The 22,155-nt window shown below is 32.9% G+C and overlaps 1 protein-coding gene across 1 annotated transcript; it reads right to left on the minus strand.

Annotated features, from left to right (window-relative positions):
• Nucleotides 1-3,023: 3,023 nt before the first annotated feature.
• On the minus strand, nucleotides 3,024-4,157 carry LOC139858692 (delta(12)-fatty-acid desaturase FAD2-like). Its single transcript, XM_071847528.1, has one exon. The coding sequence runs from the start codon at nucleotides 4,155-4,157 to the stop codon at nucleotides 3,024-3,026; it is 1,134 nt and encodes a 377-aa protein (XP_071703629.1).
• Between the last annotated feature and the right edge of the window lie 17,998 nt (nucleotides 4,158-22,155).

Raw genomic sequence — 22,155 nt, forward strand, 5'->3', positions numbered from 1 at the left:
AGGGTAGTTAACTAGGTGGTGACTTGGGTTTTCGGTCTTGGTGTAATCGAAAGCAACAACAGTTGGCAAAGGGTTTGGTCCGTCGAACAACAAACAGGAAATGGCACTAGTCTCAACACGAATGGGTTGTAGACTTTGAACAAGAACATATTGGATTGATGATGGGTTGAACGGTGGTTGCAAACCCATTGTTAGCAGCACATCACAATGGAGTTTGGGTGGCGTTTTGTGGTGATGGAAAGTATTGAGGAAAATAGGTGATAGTTGTAACTAGAAAACCAAGTTGATGGGTTACATATATTATTTTCTTTTATTATGCAGAGATGGGTGGATATATATATTAATATCATGTAACATATATGATTGAAAAAGGAAACGAGATTTCAAAAAGGAAACAGTAAGTGATACATCATGAGATAGACTTGAAACATAATTGTAAAATGAAAATGAATTGACATCAAACAACCTAAAAATATGTATCTCAATCTATCTGTCGGCATTTATATATAATAAAATTTTAATATTAATAATAATTAATAATAATAATAATAATAATTAATATAAATATGACTTGAAAGTCATAAATTGCACAGTAATTGAAAACACAAGCTAAATAGTTTAGCCGTTAGTAATAGAATCAATTCACGGGGTATTATGTCATGCTCCGATGTTAGTCAGTGGCGGATAAAATAATTTGAAAAAATCTCATATTTTTATATTGACTATATTTATTTATTTTGGTCATTATGGTATAGAATTCGATCATTAATTTAATAAATAAAAATTACATCGACTGTCTCTTCCATTTATGGGTAAAATATAAAAAGTGTTAAAATTAAATAATTAGATCCTAAGTATACTTTTAATAAGCCTATAACTTATATAACTCATTTTCGGATCACCTTTTATTTTAAAATCATATAAATTTATTTTTAACTTGATTAATAACCATCAAGATGGTAAACGAGTGCTACGAGCGTTTATTAAATAAATTCTAAATTATATATATATATATATATATATATATATATTCATTATATTTTTCATATATAGATAGATTTATAGTAATGTCATATATTATTTTATTTACATAATTAATTATATTTTTCATATATAGATAGATTTATAGTAATGTCATATATTATTTTATTTACATAATTAATTAACTCATATAATATTTTAATTTATAATAATTAATTAATATATATATATATATATATATATATATATATATATATATATATATATATATATATATATATATATATATATATATATATATATATATATTCATTTACACATAATGGTTCGTGAATCGTTGGGAATGGTCACGGGTTAATTGAACTCATGTAAACAATTTCAAAATTTTGAGACTCAACTTTGCAAACTTTGCTTATCGTGTCAGAATCAAGTAAAGATTAAGTTTAAATTTGGTTGGGAATTTTCGGGTCGTCACAGGATGTTGAATGTCTTATCGCGTAGGCACCAATTATCTTATAGTTAAGGAATTTGTTTCAATGAGATAAATAGGTAAACTACCAGTACTTAATTTTTATTCAAGTTGATTCATTTTCAGTTGTTATTCATCAAAACATTTACTTTATTGTCTGCTTCTTTTATCTTTCCTTTTAATGTATTTTTCGACACTTAAATTACTATCCGTTAACCACTCATCGAGTTACCTATACCGTCACATTATAGCCCTCACAAGCTTGATATTTTTGAGATGGTCAAGTGGCATATATTATAACCTGAAATTTTTACAGGTTATCGTTCTACAACGGGAGGACTTCCTTTTTTGGGTCCCCCAGCAAGTGTAGTAATGTGTTTGTGTGTGTTCAATTAAGTTATTCGTTAATTGTGATTAATCGTGATTAAATGTAGGGAACGGGTAAAACAATTATGGATAAAGCTATTGTTGGAGAGGCTAAAGCAACGTTTTTCTAGATATTTGCAGTGCAATCTCAGTACCGCCAAAATGGTACATAATATGTTGCTTCCCACCTGATAGATAGACTACATAATATGTTGCTTGAATATGTTTTTGAATGGTTGAGTTTGAGCATTACTCACTTTACTCTTGATATGCACCTAAAAGGTTTTATTATATTACAAGTATCCATTTTTGTTTCTACTTATTTGTCGTATGTCAATGGTGTATCTGGTTGTATAGCTTCTCTCATGGTGATGCTGCTGCAAGAAATTCAGGTGTGGAGTGAGTAATGCTTTTAGGGTCTGAACAGAGTGAATACTCATAAGAGGTAGATTGTATATCAAAAGTATTGGAGGAGGCTTTTAGCAGATCAAATGGATGTCCATTTGGGTTCATAGTTGCAAATTTGGGTGTTGGTGGTGACTTTGATCAACCTTTACCTATGCTAAAGAAGTGAATCGATTAGTTTCGGTTTATCTTTTTGTCTATTAGATGTTATTAATTCCCTTGGATCTTCTCGTGGCCAAGTAACCAATAAACCATAGTCTAAAATCGATTTGTATACGTATATGTATATTGTTTTAATTTGCAAAAAATCTACATTAATTATAACTCATGTAACACTACTACGTTAATTGAATCAAGTTATTATAAACCTAACAAATACTACTTAACATATATATATATAGTTATTGGAACAAATCAATGGGATCCATCCCTCACAAAGCCTCGCGAATTCGCGAGTATCCAACTAGTAAACCATAAATTTAAAGATCCAATTAAATAGGTTAAGATCTCGTCCATTAGTTATAGAATCTGGATCCGACCCAAGATTCAATCCGAGTCAAATACCTAAAAAAATTAGTTGCAGTTAAAGGTTCATAAAAAGTAGCTACTCTAAATCGGTAATTAATAATTAAAGGTTCATATAATGCTGCAGAGAGTCATACTTTATTATATTCAATACTATATGTTACAGAGCACAGAGGCATGGAACTAAATTGTACCAAAATACACTGAGAATTTGTATCACTTAGATGCATTTCTCGTACAATTTTGACCTACAATTTTGGTCGAATACGGATCAAAACTATTTGAAGTACCAATAAACACCTTTGTTATCAGAATTCTCATCCGGTTCGACGTAGATACACTCAATCGTGTCTCTCCACATCGCCTTTATCATCGGGGTATCATCGAACTTATAGTAATCACCTAAGATAGGCTTAACAGCCTCTCGAGCCTCGATCGCATGATAATGTGGAATCGTTGGGAACAAATGATGAATCACATGATTTTGTGGCGCATGATGAAACACCCAATTCATCAATTTGCCATAATCCCTATCAATTGTCGATAATGCACCTCTTAGCCAATCCCATTCAGTCGAATCGTAGTGAGCGATTGATGGATGACTATGGTTTAAGTAAGTCAACACGATAAAGAAACAACTCATCACGAATAACGGAATACCGTACAAGAAAAGGGTTGATTTTAAGCCTTGTGTGATCACAAGGCGGTACAAAATGTACAGAACTGCGAGAATTCCAATATCTGATACTACAACTTGACCACGTTCGCTGTCGTTAAAGATACCACTTTGTGGTAAGTAATGGTTTGCAAAACCTCCGTAATCGCGACCATAAGTGTTGAAGATTAAGTACAAAGGTAAACCTAGTGTAAGACGTAGCGTGAGTGTGAACACGTTTCCCGGACCATTGTTTAAAAACTCGGAGAAAAATGTGTCCTTTTTTCGTTTTGGAATGTAAACCTCGTCGTACTCCATTGAATTTGTGTGGGCGTGGTGGCTACGATGACTATACTTGAACGAAAAATACGGGGTTAAAGTAACCGAATGGATGAAAAAACCGATTGTGTCATCAACCCATTGGTACTCGCTTAGAGCGTTGTGGCCACTTTCGTGGCCCAAGATCCAAAAGCCCATAAGGATACAACCTTGGGCTAACCAATATAATGGCCATGCGATATACGATAGGGGTCGAGGGAGTAAATGGATGTAATTTGATGCGAGATAAAAGAAGGAATAGATTATGACGAGATCACGAAAGAAGGAACCTAAAGAGCGAATTAGGGAGCGTTTGAAACAGTGTGGTGGTATGGCTCTCTTTAGATCACCTATGCCGAATGGAGGTTTTGCGACTGGTACGCGTTTGAGTATGTCTTTTTCTGTTTTCGAGACGCTCATTTGGCCTCCGGCTCCCATGGTTTCGAACCCGAAAACCTGAAAGTTTTTGCTAATGATCAGTTGAACTTAAAATTAATAAGTTTGCTTATATAAAATGGATGTAAATTGGAGAAATGGCACGTACCTGGTGGTTGGGTGTTGATAATGCCGTAGATGCTGTATTAATTTATAGTTGTAGAATGGGACTTGGTTGTATGAACGTGGATTATTTTAAAAATTGCCGGCATTCTTGACCGTCAACTACACACAAGAATACGAAAATACGAGTACTTTTTTAGGTTTTGAAGAAATTTATTAAATTATTATACTGTATTAGATTATATTATAGTTTAACATAAAATGACAGAGAATATATGATTATTTTTGTTGTCTACCTTGTTATTATATTTGTTGTTGAAAATAAACTCAACGTTATACTTTGACCAATTAAAAAAATACTCCGTAGTGATTAGAAATCACGTTTGATTGACTAATAATGTAGATGTTGTAACTTTTAAAAAGAAAATGATTAAACGTTGTTCTATGTATAAATTAATGTCATTTTCACTAATACTAAAATTATATAGATAGAGTCGATATTAAAAAGAGAAAATTATTTATGTTTTGCAATTAATTCAACATAGTTTTAAAACTTAAATATGATATGTTTAAACTATTTTATAATTTCTCCTTTTTAAAATAAAAAAATGAATATTTTGATTGAGTAGATGGAATATAAGAGCTACTTATATGGTTTCTCAATTATAACTTTAAAGCTTATTTACCCAAAGCTAATAAGCTTAACCTATTTTACCTAGCTTTAAGTCGAGTATATTTTTTAGTAAGCAAACATTTAGAACTTATAATAGTATAAATTAATAAACTATTGAAATAATATTTGAAATAATATTTGAAATAATAATTTATTAAAAATAATTTCTAAACTTAAAAATATTATATAAATACTTCTTATATCGTTATTTATATATCATGTATTTTATGTACTTATGAAAAATTTATATATATTTAAGTTTTTGCTACAAATGCTTACAAAAACAAATAAGGTACTAAGTATAATTTTTAATTTCAAATATAAGCTTCAGATTATAACAAATATATCTTTTAAAATTATTAATTTAATTAAAACATATTATTTAATCTACATGGTTTTAGCATGTGTAGTATTTAAAGAAGGTCAATTTTTCCAACTCAGCTCACTGGTATTGGATTTGGATTTATCTTCCAACTAACTCATTAGTGTTCTCATTTACATTAGATTAAGATTAAGATTTAAGATTAAGATATACTAAAATATTAGAAAAAATTACACTGACGATCCTCAAACTTTGTATCAAACAACATAGTTAACTTTTTTCTTTTTTCTTAACTCCGTTTACCTTCATTTATCATTTTGTTTCACATATGACCCTGACACTAACAATTGTTGGTATTTTGTTGTTAAGTAGGATCATGTGCAATGCACATGAAGGTAATTATGTCTTCTTATTTATTCTTTATCATTCACACATCTACATCATCATCTCTTCATTCTCAAATTTGTAGTGTTCTTCATTTCATTCTTCTATCTTCTTTCAATAACTTCAACATATAAATCAAGATATCTTCACCTTTTCATAAAATTAAAGATAAAAATTTAATTCCTCGTTCAATGTGAAAATCACGTGTATATGTAAGATAATAGAATAAACCCCGTGAAGATTATGTTTTATATTGATAAGTATTTACAGAGTACAAAGGAACATTCTAGCTAAACCCTAAGCCCATATGTACAAATGGGTTGGACCATAACAACTAATATAATTCTATAGTCTAATACTCCCCCGCAGTTGAAGCGAGAGTAATTACAGACGCTTAAACTGGAACGTAAATACATGATATAAACAGAACATAGTAAAACTAAAATACAAATTAAAATACAAGCAAAGTCTTCATGCATCTTCATGTAAAAGCTTGTAGCCATGACTTCTTGATCGAGTTGACAACTTTTTTTTTTTTTTTTTTTTTTTTTTTTGTATAGTAGAGTAAGAAGAAGGAAAAAAAAAGAATTAAGAGTTTTATTTATGGAAGATATGGAGCATCGGGGAAAGAAATATAGAATACGAAAATATGAATCTTTTTTTTTTTTTTTTTTTTTGAATAAAGAAAAAATAAAATATAAGATGAATAGATAGTAAATAAATATGGAAGATATACTCCCTATTAAGGAGTTAATCAATAAAGGATAAAGAATGATGAGTAAATATGAATAAAAAAAAAAAGTTACGTCGTTTTTTTTTTTTTTTTTAATATATATGAGAAGAGATGTTAGAAGATAAGAGACGTAGATTAAAAGAAAATCGGTGGAACAAAGTAGGTTAGGTGAAAAAGTAGTAGATTAGGAGATATCATCAAAATAAAAACATTAGCAAGATATGCCATGCGGTAACGGATAAAAGAAGAAAGGATAAAATTTTATGTTTTTAAAGAAGATTAGAAAAGTCTCTACGACCAGTAGAAGATGTAGAAAAGAAGAAAAAAAAATAAGAAAAAATGGGGAAGAATAAACTTTGAGATACATAGAAGAAACAAGAATCATAAATAGGGACGGATTGTTTGTTTTTTTTTTTCTTCAATGATTTGGCAAAGGCAAAAACGTAATACTATGGCGTTGCAAAAGATGATATTAAATCATAAACAGATAATGCTTGGTAAGAGAAAAGATTGCGAGAAAACAAAAGTGGAGATATAGATTAGAATAAGAAAGGAAGAGGTTGATGAACGAGAAAGATATAAGATTAGAAACGAAGAATTGTGTAGGTAGTTGAGATTTTGATTAGAAAAAGGAAGAGGTTGAAGATGAGTGATTCGCGGACGGGAAACGCGAAGAAAGAAATAATAAGAAAGACAGCGGTAGAAACCCTAAGCATCGGATACCATGTAAGATAATAGAATAAACCCCGTGAAGATTATGTTTTACATTGATAAGTATTTATAGAGTACGAAGATTATGTTTTACATTGATAAGTATTTATAGAGTACAAAGGAATATTCTAGCTAAACCCTAAGCCCATCTATACAATTGGATTGGACCATAACAATTACGGAGTAATATAATTCTATAGTCTAATAGTATCCATAAACCACCCCCATTTGATGATACAAACTTAAAGCCCCGTTAACATGAAGCATAATCGCATAGCCTTTAGTCATACAGTTCAAAAAAAATATATCAGGCTCAATTCCATCATCCACCATATGTTTAATTAGACAACATCCTCATTGTAAATGAAAAGATTGAAAATTTGAAGATGAAAGACGAAGATAGTGAATGGTGGAAGAATGATGAAGGAATGGACCAAAGGACATAATTACCCTCGTCTGCATTGCACATGATCATACATAACAGCGAAATACTAACGATCGTTAGTGTAAGGGTCCTCCGTGACACAAAATGATAAATGAAAGTCAACAGAGTAAAACAAAAATTGTCACATATGTTATTTGATATAAAGTTTAAAGACCAACGCAATTTTGTCAAAATATTATACCATAGTTTATTGTCCTGACAGGGACTATATAAATAGGAACTTTCAAATTACTATTTTGCTAATTATTTTATAAAAAATGTATTATACATAAGTAAAGATATACTCTGCATTAAAATACAGGAGATGATTATTATTTAGTTAGTGATATTCATCAAGTGATAAAAAAAAAAAAAAATAATAGTACGTGCTAAAAAAATCTTAAATATTATTTTTTGATAAAAATGAATGATTTATCGTTAAATGACTTATACTCTTAATGTCTCAAAATCTCTGAATAAACTTAGTACTGAATAAAAATAATAATAAGCATTTTTAATAAAGGCGAATTTGGTACCCTGGATGATGAAATCAATAATCTTAAAGAAACATCATTGACTTTAGAATTGAAGGTTGAGTTAAGAATTTTAAGTGATTTCAAAAGAGAGTGTTGGTTGGAAACTCGTAGGAATTGGATTGCAAAGGAAAAATTCAAACCAAACATGTTGAAACAAAAGGCTTGCATTTGTTGGATATTGGATGGAGATGAAAACATTAAATACTTCCACTCTACCATTAGTAGAAAATATAAAAATATTAACAGACCTCAAATGTTGGGCGGGGCCGATGGGCCTGAACTGTTCAAAATAATAGAAATCGAGTCATTTGAACTCGAGGGCCCGTTTAGTGACGCTGAAATCTGGAGTGTAATACAAGAATGTGGGAGCTCAAAAGCTCGTCGACCAAACGGGTTTAATTTGGGTTTCTTCAAGAAATTTTGGTATATCATCAAAAACGATCTTATGGATGCAATACATGCATTTTGGGATTCGAGTGAAATATCGAACATGTGTAACGCGTTATTCATTACTCTTGTCTCGAAAAAACCAGACCCCACTTACTTGAATGACTACCGACCGATTAGTTAAATCGGTAGTTATTATAAATTATTGCCAAACTACTCTCCAATCGTCTTTGGATAGTAATCTCAAATCTTGTCGGATTTGAACAAAGTGAGTTTATAAAAGGAATAAACATCTTGGACGAGGCGTTAAGTGCTAATGAAACTCTTAAGTTCCTGAAACATAAAAGACTTAAAAGCCTTATCTTTAAAGTAGATTTTGTGAAGCCGTTTGATATTGCTCGGTTTATACATTATTATCTCGCAATATCGGGTTCCATTTTGTTGGTTTTGTGTTAAATAGTGAAGATTTAATGATAATTATGATTGAAGATAACGCCTTTTATGTCAAGGTGGTTGAAACAACCCAAACCCTTTTTTAGAAAAATCGAGAAAACTATTTTTTATAACCCGTGCGGCGCACCGGAAAGGAATGCGCGGCGCGCACTTGTGTGTCCCAGATTTTGTCCAAATTTTTGCTTATGTGCGGCGTGCACATGCAAATGTGCGATGCACACATCACCCAAACCAGTTTTCTAGCCTTTTCGAGCACTTTTGACCCATTTAAGTTACCCCACTCAATCCTGAACATAAAGAACTCAATTACACATGTTTTTAAGTCATAAACGTAACGTTTAACTTGCCACCACAAATTCCAAACTTGTTCCCAATTACAACAATTCGAATTTAAACGAAACATAATCCCAAAAAGACGCTCGGTATGAGCATGGTTCTCGGGTCTAACTACCCAAGTTACACAATCCAAAAGATTAACAAATTCCCAAGCATTCCCACAAGAAAGCAAACCTCTTACTCCACATTCTTACCCTTCTCCTTAAATGTACTCAAATCTATAAAAGTTAAACAACGATAGGGTAAGCAAAGCTTAGTGAGAGTAATACTTATAAGCATACATACATAACTTACTTGCGCAACTTACACATAATCACATACAAGCTAGCATTACAAACGCATACATTCACCATATAATATACTACACTACAACACGCACACAATTATGGTTAACCATACACAATAGTTGCTAGTCATCAGATGAAATAACACTATCCAACACGTGTACGTGGTCGACAAAAGTTTCTTCCGGAAAGCAGTACCACGTACACACGAATGTGGCCGCAAAAAGCGAAGTTAGGTGACACTTACCACATTCCCCCAAGTGGTAGACAAAGAGTGAATTCTTACGAAAGCACTCGCCACACATCACACGTGCAAAGTGACCGACAAAAAGCGAATCCTTACGGATAACACTTGCCACTTTGCACCAAGTGGCCAAAAAGAGTGAATCCTCGCGCCTGGATATCACTCGCCACCTTACTCGCAAGCAACCAAATTATATACATGCACATATAAATATTCCACTCACCTTGATTATCGGATGCATGAAACTCAAGCTTGCACTTACGCTAATCAACAATGTAAATACCTATTACATTTCATACAAACAATTAAGCGATAATCGCCTCTAACTTAAACCTACAGCCGCAAGTGCAATTTCAACCTAAATTGCACTCAACTTTCCATGGGTAGGTTAAAACCCAACACAACTCACTCATAAGTCATAATCACTATAGACTAGTGATTATACTTCTAACTTACAATTTTCACAAAATCAAGCACTTCAAGTACTTATTCAATCAACTTGACCAATATTACACATTGACCAAATTTCAAGATTAGTCACCAAAATCAAGTTAACACTTCCTTAATCAAAACATCATCACTAGAGTGTTCTAGTGATTTTTAACAACAAAACATGGCTCGAACTTACAAAATTTGTCATTCAAACCCTAACCCTCAATACTAGGGTTCATACACCCAATCTTGACCCAAAAGCCCCAAATTTCTTAAGAAAGGGGGTTTATAACCCATTTCAAACTCAAACCCTTATTATAATCCGAATTTACACAATTAAATTCACGTTTGAGTTTTACCTCAAGAGTGAAATGGAGCTAGGAAACAACTACAACAATAATAGGTCTTTATTTGAGATTAGATGATCTTCTTCTTCACTAACTTGAACTTTCTCACTCAAGAACACTTATCTCTCTCTACGTGTAGGTGTAAACTTGTGAGAAAATGGAGTTTGATTAGCTTGGGATCTGATTTGGGATCTTCAAAACCGAGCCTGCAAAATTGCACCCAAGGTCATGAGTTCAAACAAATAACAAAAACGGTCCCCCACTTCTGCTGGTTGTCCGCATCGCGCATGAAAGGTGTACGGGCGCAACCTTATTACTCCGTATATTTAATTCTTTTATTATTTATTTTTTGTTGTTACAGTGGTGGTTTGATTAAAAGTTGGTGATTTTTGATGATTTTAGAGTGTTTCGGGTCTAAAAGGTCATATATAAAGTTTCAGGTTCGAACCCGAGGTAACGCCAATCTTTAAAGTGATTTTGCAAGCTAAAAACGGAGTTTCGGGACCCGGTTTCACGAGATTAAGCCTCGCTATCGTGAAATCGAAGTTGAGTACATGTACGCGTACCGAGGGAGACAGGCACAAGGAGATCGCGAGCTTATGATGGTCAGGTTCAACTATTTAATCAAATTGACGAGCAGATTTTAGTGTATTATGAATTTATTCCGTTCTTGGGCGATTTTTGGCCGATTTTGGTGGTTTAAACACCATTCTTCACCAAATCTGTAATGACCAGTCCAAATCCACCTGGACGAAGTCTTCAATAGCTGGTCCCATTGCGAGGTACTAACATCTATATGCCATGAACGACTCTATGTAATATCTTTAAAATGAGCAAATGCACAGCGAAAGATTTCTTTCATACCTGAGAATAAACATGCTTAAAAGTGTCAACCAAAATGTTGGTGAGTTCATAGGTTTATCATAAATAATAAAATTCATAATTTTGATAGACCACAAGATTTAAATATGCATGGTACAAATGGGCCCGAATCCTATACCCACCTGTAATGTACATGCGATATCTTTTAAATACAGTACACCTTTCTCGTGTACGTAACCATTTTTCATAAATCTTAGTAACCGTACACATATCTCGTGTACAAAATATCATATACGTAACCTGTGTATAAAAATCATTCTCTCGATACATAACATTTACTTTGCTTTCTTTGCTTGGCTTGGTAACCGACCTTAACATATAATGCGCATCAATAATATCCCCAAAATAAACAGAACTTTCAGTCTGTAATAAATATATAAACCTCGAAGTACTAAACACCACGCCCACTAGCTCTTCCGTCTAGTGAACATTCTGGGTGGGGGTGTTAAACCCGGTATCTACCTTTAGGATTCGCGTGAATTAGGGGCCATACCCGTTTCCTAATTCTTAGGTTACCAAGCTATAAAAATCAAGGGGAAATATTCACATCAATTAGTGGCAATTATAATGTCCAACTAATTCAATAATAATCAACAGAACTTCCGTCTGTATAATAATTCATTCGAGGAATGTTTTGCTTGTGTCTATCTCGTCAAACATTTATAAAAGCATTTCATGTATTCTCAGTCCAAAAATTTAGATTGCAAAAGCATTTAATAAAACAGCTATAAAAACAGCGCATGTATTCTCAGTCCCCAAAATATATATTGCAAAAGCATTTAATAAAAAAGGATCAAATGAAACTCACGATACGATATTTGGTAGTAAAAATATGCATACGACGGAACTGAACAATGCAGGGTTGGCCACGGATTCACGAACCTATATCATTTATATATATATATATTAACACATATAATTGAAATCGAACAATTTACATATTATTAGTAATATAATTGTTATTTTAATAAATTATATGTTTTATTAATAACTTAATTAGATATATTTATTTTTATATACTTTAAATAGGTAATTAATATTTATTACAAACATATTAATATAGTTATGTTTTATATAATGATTATATTTTTATATAAAAAATCTTTATTTGATATATTAATAATACTAATAATAATAATGATAATAAAATGATAATTTTAATAGTCATGATAACAATAATACTTATTTTCATAATGGTAATAATGTTAATGGTAATAAAAATACTTATCTTAATAATAATAATGATATGATAATAATGATAATAATAATAATAATATTAATAATAATAATAATAATAATAATAATAATAATAATAATAATAATAATAATAATAATAATAATAATAATAATAATAATAATAATAATAATAATAATAATAATAAGTAAACTACCTCAAAGAAGTAGCCCTTAAAATAATAATGCCCAAGTTCGAGTTTGAACCCGCGACCTCTCGTTAACCCGACAAAGCCCTGACCATCCCTCTGCCATTTCATTTCTGTTTTTTTTTAAACCCGAATTATAAACTAGATATCTTTTCTCGTCTGATTCTTCTTCATCCCTAAACTAATCGATTTTTCATCATCTAACATCTCATCATGCACCAATATTTTAAGCTTTTATTAGTATCCACCATCTTTTGAAGTGTAAAGCATTATCTAATATTCATCATGTGTAATGATGCATGCACCCATGCGCCAACATGCATGTACCCACCACGTATTCATGTGCCAACCTTGTGCACTGAGCAATTGTTTTCTGCCACGTCATTTTTGCACCAACAATTCGTGAATATATAAGTCAAGTTTATGTAAAACTCGTGCATGTAGGTACCAATATAATACACGACACCAATTAGGAAAGAACATAGCAGCTGCAAGAATCTCACGATGGATAAATGGTGATTGTTTAGTGATTCATTGTGGTTCGTACAGGAAGAAAAGAAATCAGAAAGATAGCAGCGGTTTATGGTGGTGTTGGGTTGGGTTGGATAAAGGTAACGGGGGTGGTGTTTGTGTACCATTCAACAAAAAAAATATGGTGAAGTGGTTCAAGGTGTGGCGAGGGACAGATGTGGTTGGTTTTCATCCAAAGCGAATCAGATGACAGCAGTGGTCATTACAGACGACGATGGGTTTTTGGTTTGTCGAAGGTGTCTTGTCGATGGTGGTAAAAAAAATAATCAAAACGGGTAGTAGCCAAAGTTCGATCAGACAGGAACATAAAAGGTTTGTGGGTTTCTTTTAATGAATGTATTCTTATCCAATTCATGTTGGCTGCAACAATAACTTCAACTTCCTGTTGTTCATCGAGCAGGAATCAAAACAACAAAATAAATATACTGTGTTTTGGGTTGGTTTTGAAACCTATGCCCCATTCAATAAGCCTGTGATTTAATCGGCCTAACTGTAAATTTCTTAAGCCCAATCTATATAAGCCCACTACATGTTTTAATCTAGATAGATAGCTGGGGTTTCCTGTCGATTGAAACAGACCCGTATGGAAAAGAAAAAAAAAGGGACGCAATTTGTTGTCTCCTCCTTTACAGCTCATCATCATGTCACATTCCATTATCATATTTAAAATGTACAGATTGATGGCAACTAAATGATAATACTTGGCATAATTTAATAATTCATAAGTATCACCTTTTAAAAAGCAATTGTTTGTGGTGTGGTTCACAACAATTAAACAAATAACCAATAATTGTAGCCTTTATATTAACCACCATTTTCATCCGATTGGCAGACAAAACTACACAAACAACTATAAGAATGGTTCGAGCAATATAGAAGAAGAATGGTTCGATGGTGATAGATGAAGGGTGGATCAACTTGGGGCTGTTCGGACAGAAACATGATTGTTTGTGGTTTGGTGTGGGTCTGATCGAACCATCATAGAAACGAAGGCAGCAGCAGTTGGTTATGATGGTGTGAGTGGTTTGAGATGGTGAGGTGGTGAATGAAGTAAGAATATGAGGTGAGTTAATATATTTTGTGTATGCCTGATTATATGTATATTCATAAATCGAGTGGTTTGAGATACTCTTATCTATTCACATAAACAAAGTAAGAGAAGTAGACAAGTGGGTTTTATGGTGGAGATGGATGAAGTTGTAGTAGTCTGTGATAATCTCTCTCCCTCTCCTTGTAATGTAACATGTATGTATACACATATATAAGGAGAAAGGTGGTGATCGTTGTCGACAGAAGTATTCGAGCCAAGAAAAAGAAAACAAGAAAAATAAAAGTGGATTATGACCTGTAACAAATTTGTACGCTTATCTGTTACTGATTTCTATTCAAATGTGTTTTATATCTGAATTGTATCAATTATAGAATGTAAAAGAGAGAGTAATACAGTAACCAGATTCGATTTCAGTTGTATTTCACTTTCTATACACAGTAATTGATTGTTTTAGTAGGTTGTTTTCTAGTAGCAATTGGAGTCTACAGAATATCACTCAGGAAAGAAAAAAATATAGAAAGAGATTGCAATTTCATTTGTATGATTCTTGATTTGGATATTTAACAAACTGAAGACAGAAAACAAAAATTAATAAAGCTGGATAGGGATTCGATTGCATTGTACTGAGAATAGAGGCAGGAATCAATCTGTATAAAAGAAGAAACAAAAAAAATGAAAAGCAGATAGAGACCCTAAACTGATTTTGTTTAAGTCTGTATCATTTTTAAAAAAAAAAAATTATTAATTAATGACTATAATTACCTTAATAATAATCAAAATGCTAATAATAATAATAGAACTAATAATAATAATAATATTAATAATAATAATAATATCTAAATAATACTAATAATAATAAGAATAATGATTAAAAGTAATAGGAATAATGATAATAATAATTTTTGAATAAAAATGATAATTTTTAGTACTAATAATGATATAACAAATTACATGTGTTAACTTTCATATATTATATATTGAAAATAATAAAAATAACTAATACTGATTTTTATATTAATAATGAAAGTAATAATAATATTAGTATAACAATTATATTTTAACTTGTAACTACATTTAATATATTAATATTACAATTTATTAATTATGTAATTATATCATTCATTATATGATAACATTCTTTGAATATTTGATACTTATACATTTTATATATAATGCATTTATATATATATATATATATATATATATATATATATATATATATATATATATATATATATATATATATATATATATATATATATACATATTTATTTACAAGTACATGTTCGTGAATTGTCGGGAATGGTCGAAGATCAAATGAATATATGAAACAGTTCAAAAATTTTGTGACTCGACCTAACAGACTTTTCTTATCGTGTCAAAAATATTAAATCGTATCGAGAGTTTGATTTAACATTAGTCGAAATTTTTCGGGTCATTACACTACCTACCCGTTAAAGAAATTTCGTCCCGAAATTTGAGTGAGGTAGTCATGGCTAACAATAAAAATGTTTTCATGACGAATATGAGTTGATAAATAGAGTTTTATCATTATTAATTAGTATAGATAAAACGATTCGATTATGTGAAGCGTACGAGTGAAGCTGTCACAAAAGATTGAGATAGAGATTTAACTTTTGACGTAGACATGGTGGATTTCCGGAATTTAAAGGATTTAAAGAAAATCTTCGTAATCTATATAAGATATGATTCTTCGGTAATTAAGGAAATTAGGATCCTCTTTGATTAAATGCGGTAATCTGTCTCGATTGCTACGTCTGATATTTCACTATAAATTCACCTTCTTTGTTTCCATACTGTCACCACTCTCAACTTACTTTCTTCCTTAATTCATACTTCCAAAAGATCGTGAAAATGCTTAATCCAGTTCTGATTCTTGATATCTTCCTGGTTATCGTATCAATCACTCTTATTTTTCAACTACCACCAGAGGAATCTGTTTACTTCTACTATTACCTTGGGGTTATAATGTTCTTAATTCTCCCGTGTCTTTATGTTGCTTTACGCATTGATATACACGGTTTGTAAATTCTGTGTTGTTATTGGGCTTTATATTTTTCCTTATATTTCGGAGTTCCATGCTTTTGTTTCTTCTTCCCGACTTTAAGTCAAGTGAATAGTGGTCCAGAATTCGTAGGTATAGAGTTTTGAATTCTAAGTAGAGAGGAACGTATTAGCACGATTTGATTTGTCAAATTACCAGAATCTCTGAGGATAGAACTATCAAGAATATATTTTCTTGATATGTTCAGAGGTTAATTAGAATGAAAGAGTTATGTAACATGACACACGATGATGGTATAATCTGTGAATCATCATGTTTCATTAGAACTTCTAGCATGACTTACTGTAATATAATTACGTTGGCCAAGCGTCATTATATTATACTAAATCATGCTCTAATTCTTAACACTTCTCCAGAGTTCATTTATAATTTATACTTAGATTTTACAGAAGTTTCCAATATAATGCAATACAGATAGCATGAAGAGGTATATAATTTCGGACGAGAATATTTATGAAAATATCTTCAGAAATATCGAAGATATTTCTGATGATATTTTGGAATTTCTAAGTTTGAAAGTTGATGAAGAAAATTTTTTCGTAAGATTTTAACATGACTTCGGAGCAAGATATTCTCTAAAGATTTCATCGGATCCAAAATTACCTGGATTCTTTGAATATAGGGTTTGGTCCTTGTATTTGTCCTTGGTCTCCTTCATGGTTAGCTCAATCCGTTTTTCAGTACCAAATTTTCTATCGAGCGTTCCCAACATTCCATTCTTTATTACCAAACTTTTGGTCATTTAGACCATCTAAAATTTTGCTGTTTCCTCTGCATTTAATGCTACCATATCTGAATCATCGGTTATCAATCCGAGGTGGTTTCAAGAGAATTGTGTTTTTAGATGATCAAACCCTGATTGTAATCGTCAAGATACAAGGATGTTTAATATGAAATCAAGTGGCAAACTTGAGGAATTATTTAACTGTAGTAGGTGTAACTTATTAACGATATTTTAAGTCAAAATGTTGTAATTAATATTTCCTACTCTTTTAATACCGTTTAATTGTCCAAGGTTAGTAGTCCAATGTTAGTAGTCCAATAGCCCAATAGTCCAATATATAATCTTAGAATTTTAAAATATTTAAGATCGGAAGATGATGAATAAGTTTTACGTAGTTAATTAATGGGTTACTAATCAATTTTATTTTGTCCATTATTTTCTTCATTATGCCACATGTCAAATCTTGACTTGGATTCTGATCGGTCAAAATCCGAATATGAAATTGAATTGGAATGAAAATGGTTATTCATGGATGAACGGATAAGTATATCTGTGGTTGTAAGTAGGATAGTAAATGACTGTTGACTCGGATTTGAAGAATGTCTAGTGTAACATGTTAATATGAGATCTAAATATTTCTAGGGTATTACCTAGCCGTTAAAATATTCTCATCATTAATAGTTTGTACAAGAGGAATTTTAATTACACTCTTTATGAAAATATAATTATATATATATTTTCTTCAGATGTAATCATGGATTTAATGAGTTAATAAGATATTAATCTCATCTGATTTATTGTTAGAACGAGAATATATAATCTCTAAAACTTTAGAAATTACATAATTGTTATGTAGAATGAAGATAATCGACGTAGAACGATATGTAGAACGAAGATAAAGTATATAGAATGATACGTAGAATGATGATTATGCTCGAGGTACAGAATGAGATGTTGAGGTGTGTGATGTTGAAACTTGGGTTGTTGATGTTGGTGGTACTGGTGCCGGTGATGTTGCTGAAGCTGGTAAGTTTTGCACCATATTCTCCAAATTGATTACTCGGGCGCGAAGCTCATTGACTTCTACTATTTACTCCAGGATGATTGTCGGTTGGAACGAGCGGATGAATAAGGTTTAGAATTTTAGATAACATATGATCGTGACGAGCTATCCTGGAAATGAGGCTAAAAATGGTGTTTCGGATAGGTTCGCCGGTAAGTGCTTCAGGTTCTTCGCCAATAGGGCAATATGTTGGGTGGAAAGGATCTCCTTCTTCGCAATTCCATTGATTAAGTGGACTACGAACCCATTCCCAATTCATCCAGAATTGATGATGGCTAATTGGTTGATCCATGCCGGTTATACTGCTTTCGGAGCTTGAGTGGAAATCTATATCGGAATAGCTGTCGGAATCCGAGGAACTTGAACTGGTTCCAGAATTCATTTTGTACGGTTAGATAAAGGATTTTCTGTATGAAATGATTTTCGGATATCGGATGATATTCTAATTACATAGAATACCTAATACCTATATATAGTACAGAGTATCCCGTAGATTACGGAGGGAATTAAGGAAATGTGTCAGACAAGGTCTAATGTGATGGAATATGAATTTATCTGTACACCACCTATGCAATAATTGCAATAAGACGTGTCGAGACTGAAGATGATAGGTAGATACTTTTCGGCGAAGAATGATATGCAAAACTTTTGACATGCAGACCAGGTTCAAGTATAGACTTATTAATGTATCCTAACAACTACTAGGTCGAATTCCAGACTCATTAATGCATCCTAACAACTATCAGTTAGACACACTAATGCAAGACCTGGTTTGCTAAGACCACCGCTCTAATACCACATGTAATGACCCGTCCAAATCCACCTGGACGAAGTCTTCAACAGCTGGTCCCATTCCGAGGTACTGACATCTATATACCATGAACGACTCCATGTAATATCTTTAAAATGAGCAAATGCACAGCGGAAGATTTCTTTCATACCAGAGAATAAACATGCTTAAAAGTGTCAACCAAAATGTTGGTGAGTTCATAGGTTTATCATAAACAATAAAATTCATAATTTTGATAGACCACAAGATTTAAATGTGCATGGTACAAATGGGCCCGAATCCTATACCCACCTGTAATGTACATGCGATATCTTTTAAATACAGTACACCTTTCTCTTATACGAAACCATTTTCTTAAATCTTAGTAACTGTACACATATCTCGTGTACAAAATATCATACACGCAACCTGTGTATAAAAATCATTCTCTCGATACATAACATTCACTTTGATTTCTTTGCTTGGCTTGGTAATCGACCTTAACATATAATGCGCATCAATAATATCCCCAAAATAAACAGAACTTTCAGTCTGTAATAAATATACAAACCTCGAAGTACTAAACACTACCCCCACTAGCTCTTCCGTCTAGTGAACATTCTGGGTGGGGGTGTTAAACCCGGTAGCTACCTTTAGGATTCGCGTGAATTAGGGGCCATACCCGTTTCCTAATTCTTAGGTTACTGAAAACAAATGTTTTCTGTGTGTTTTCCATTCATCATACGTATGCTTTAAATAGTACAGAGGGGGATCTCTTTTGAGATCAAATCCTAACTACTTTACATCTTTTATGGTAATGATTTTCCTAACAATATGGGATATACATATAGCTGTGATTGACTAATATACACGTGAGCTTATCATATATTCTAGTAGGTTCTAATATAGCCCCTCAGTTTGAGCGGGAGGAGGCCGTATGCTCAAACTGTTCCTGAAATCTTCAAATAAGATCTGTGGTAAGCCTTTTGTAAAGATGTCAGCCAATTGAAAACGTGTTGGTATGTGGAGAACACGGACTTGACCTCGAGCTACCTTTTCACGAACAAAATGAATATCCATTTCAATATGCTTAGTGCGTTGATGTTGAACTGGATTCCCGGATAAATATATCGCACTTATGTTATCACAAAAAACGAGTGTTGCTTTCTCAACTGGACAGTGTAGCTCGAGTAATAAGTTTCGAATCCAGCATGATTCAGAAACCACATTAGCGACTCCTCTATATTCAACTTCTGCACTGGAGCGTGAAACAGTGGGTTGTCATTTAGCAGACCATGATATCAAATTGTTACCCATAAACACGCAATATCCAGAAGTAGAACGTCTAGTATCGGGACAACCTCCCCAGTCGGCATCACTGTAAGAGACTAGTGATCGAAGAGAGGACTTCATGAGTTGAAGTCCATACGAAATAGTCCCTTTAATGTAACGAATGATGCATCTTAGAGCTTGCATATGAGAATCCTTTGGGTCGTGCATATGGAGGCATATTTGTTGGACCGCATATGAAATATCGGGACGAGTAAACGTTAAATATTGCAAGGCACCTGCGAGGCTATGAAATTCAGTTGGATCCTTGTAAGATGTACCTGTATTGCTCAATTTACTGTTAGTGTCAACAGGTGTTTTTATCGAATTACAAGAAAGCATGCCTGCTCGAGTGATAATGTTGTTTGCATACGTTTCCTGACTTAGGAACAAACCATGTTTATTACGTGTTACTGCAATACCAAGAAAGAAGCTTAAAGCACCTAGATCTTTCATAGCAAACTCGTGATGAAGACGCGACATCAAAGATGCGTGTAAAGAATTAGAAGACGTGACTAATATTATATCATCAACGTATAACAGGAGGTATGCAGTTTGAGACCCGTGTTGATAAACAAATAGAGAGTTATCGGAGCGGCTATGTTTGAAACCAATAGTGCTTGCGTAGTTAGTAAATCTTTGGTACCATGCACGAGGCGCTTGTTTAAGCCCGTATAACGATCGTTTGAGTAAGCAAACGTGATCAGGTTTGGAGGAGTCACGAAACCCATATGGTTGATGAATGTAAACAGTTTCGTTTAAATGACCATGAAGAAACGCATTTTTAACGTCTAGTTGGTTAATGTTCCACGATTTCGATATAGCAATAGATAACACGGTTCGAATTGTTGCAGGTTTAACAACCGGACTAAACATTTCATGACAATCAACACCAATCGTTTGAGATCGGCCATCACCAACCAAACGTGCTTTGTATCTTTCTAAGGTACCATCAGATTTAAATTTATGTCTAAATATCCACATGCTTCGAATTACGTGTATGTCAGGTGTTCGTGGGACAAGAACCCAAGTATTATTATTCATAAGGGCCTCATATTCGTCAGTCATGGCCATTTTCCAATTAGGATCCGAGATTGAGTCTTTTGGTGAGGAAGGAATAGGAGATTGAGTAGTGGTGGATGACAAATTGAAGTGAACTTTTGGCTTGTGAATACCCGTCATACTACGGGTTATAATCGTACGAGGAGGAGGAGGAGTACTTGGAGGAGATTGTTCAGGTGAATTTGCAGTAGGTGAGTGAGCAGGAGAAGTTGAATGAGAAGGATAGTTTGCATGGGATTGTGATTCAGTATGGGTCTGAAGTGATGGGGTATTAGATGGAGAATGTGTAATTGATTGGGCTACAGAATGGGCCGTGGGTGATGTTGTATTCGTAGTAGAGGGACTGGAAGAAGTGGATTGGGCTGTTTGGACTAATGGTGAAGTGGGTGGATTGGACAGAGAGGATTGTGGCAGAAGGAATAGGGGATGTTGAGATTCTGTAAAAATTTTGTAATTAGAAGAGTGAGTTTTTGTGTTAGCAAAAGGGAATTGATGTTCATCAAAGATGACGTGTCGGGAAATGGTGAACCTTTTGGATTGTGGATCATAACATTTGTATCCGCGGTGATTAGGAGGGTAACCAAGGAATACACAAGGAATGGATCGTTGTTGTAATTTGTTGATGGTGTGTGATGGAAGTAATGGGTAGCATAGACAACCGAAAATTCGAAGGTGAGAATAAGATGGTGTACGACCATATAATATTTCGGTAGGTGACTTGTCATATAGAAGTGGAGTAGGCATGATGTTGGTGAGATAAGTGGCCATGTGTAGAGCGTGGTGCCAAAAGGAC

The sequence above is a fragment of the Rutidosis leptorrhynchoides genome, chromosome 7 (assembly GCF_046630445.1).
Source record: "Rutidosis leptorrhynchoides isolate AG116_Rl617_1_P2 chromosome 7, CSIRO_AGI_Rlap_v1, whole genome shotgun sequence".
Taxonomy (NCBI): domain Eukaryota; kingdom Viridiplantae; phylum Streptophyta; class Magnoliopsida; order Asterales; family Asteraceae; genus Rutidosis; species Rutidosis leptorrhynchoides.

What these genes read in the sequence shown, in the direction of transcription:
- LOC139858692 (XM_071847528.1), bottom strand. Translation starts at nt 4,157, where the DNA reads ATGGGAGCCGGAGGCCAAATGAGCGTCTCGAAAACAGAAAAAGACATA.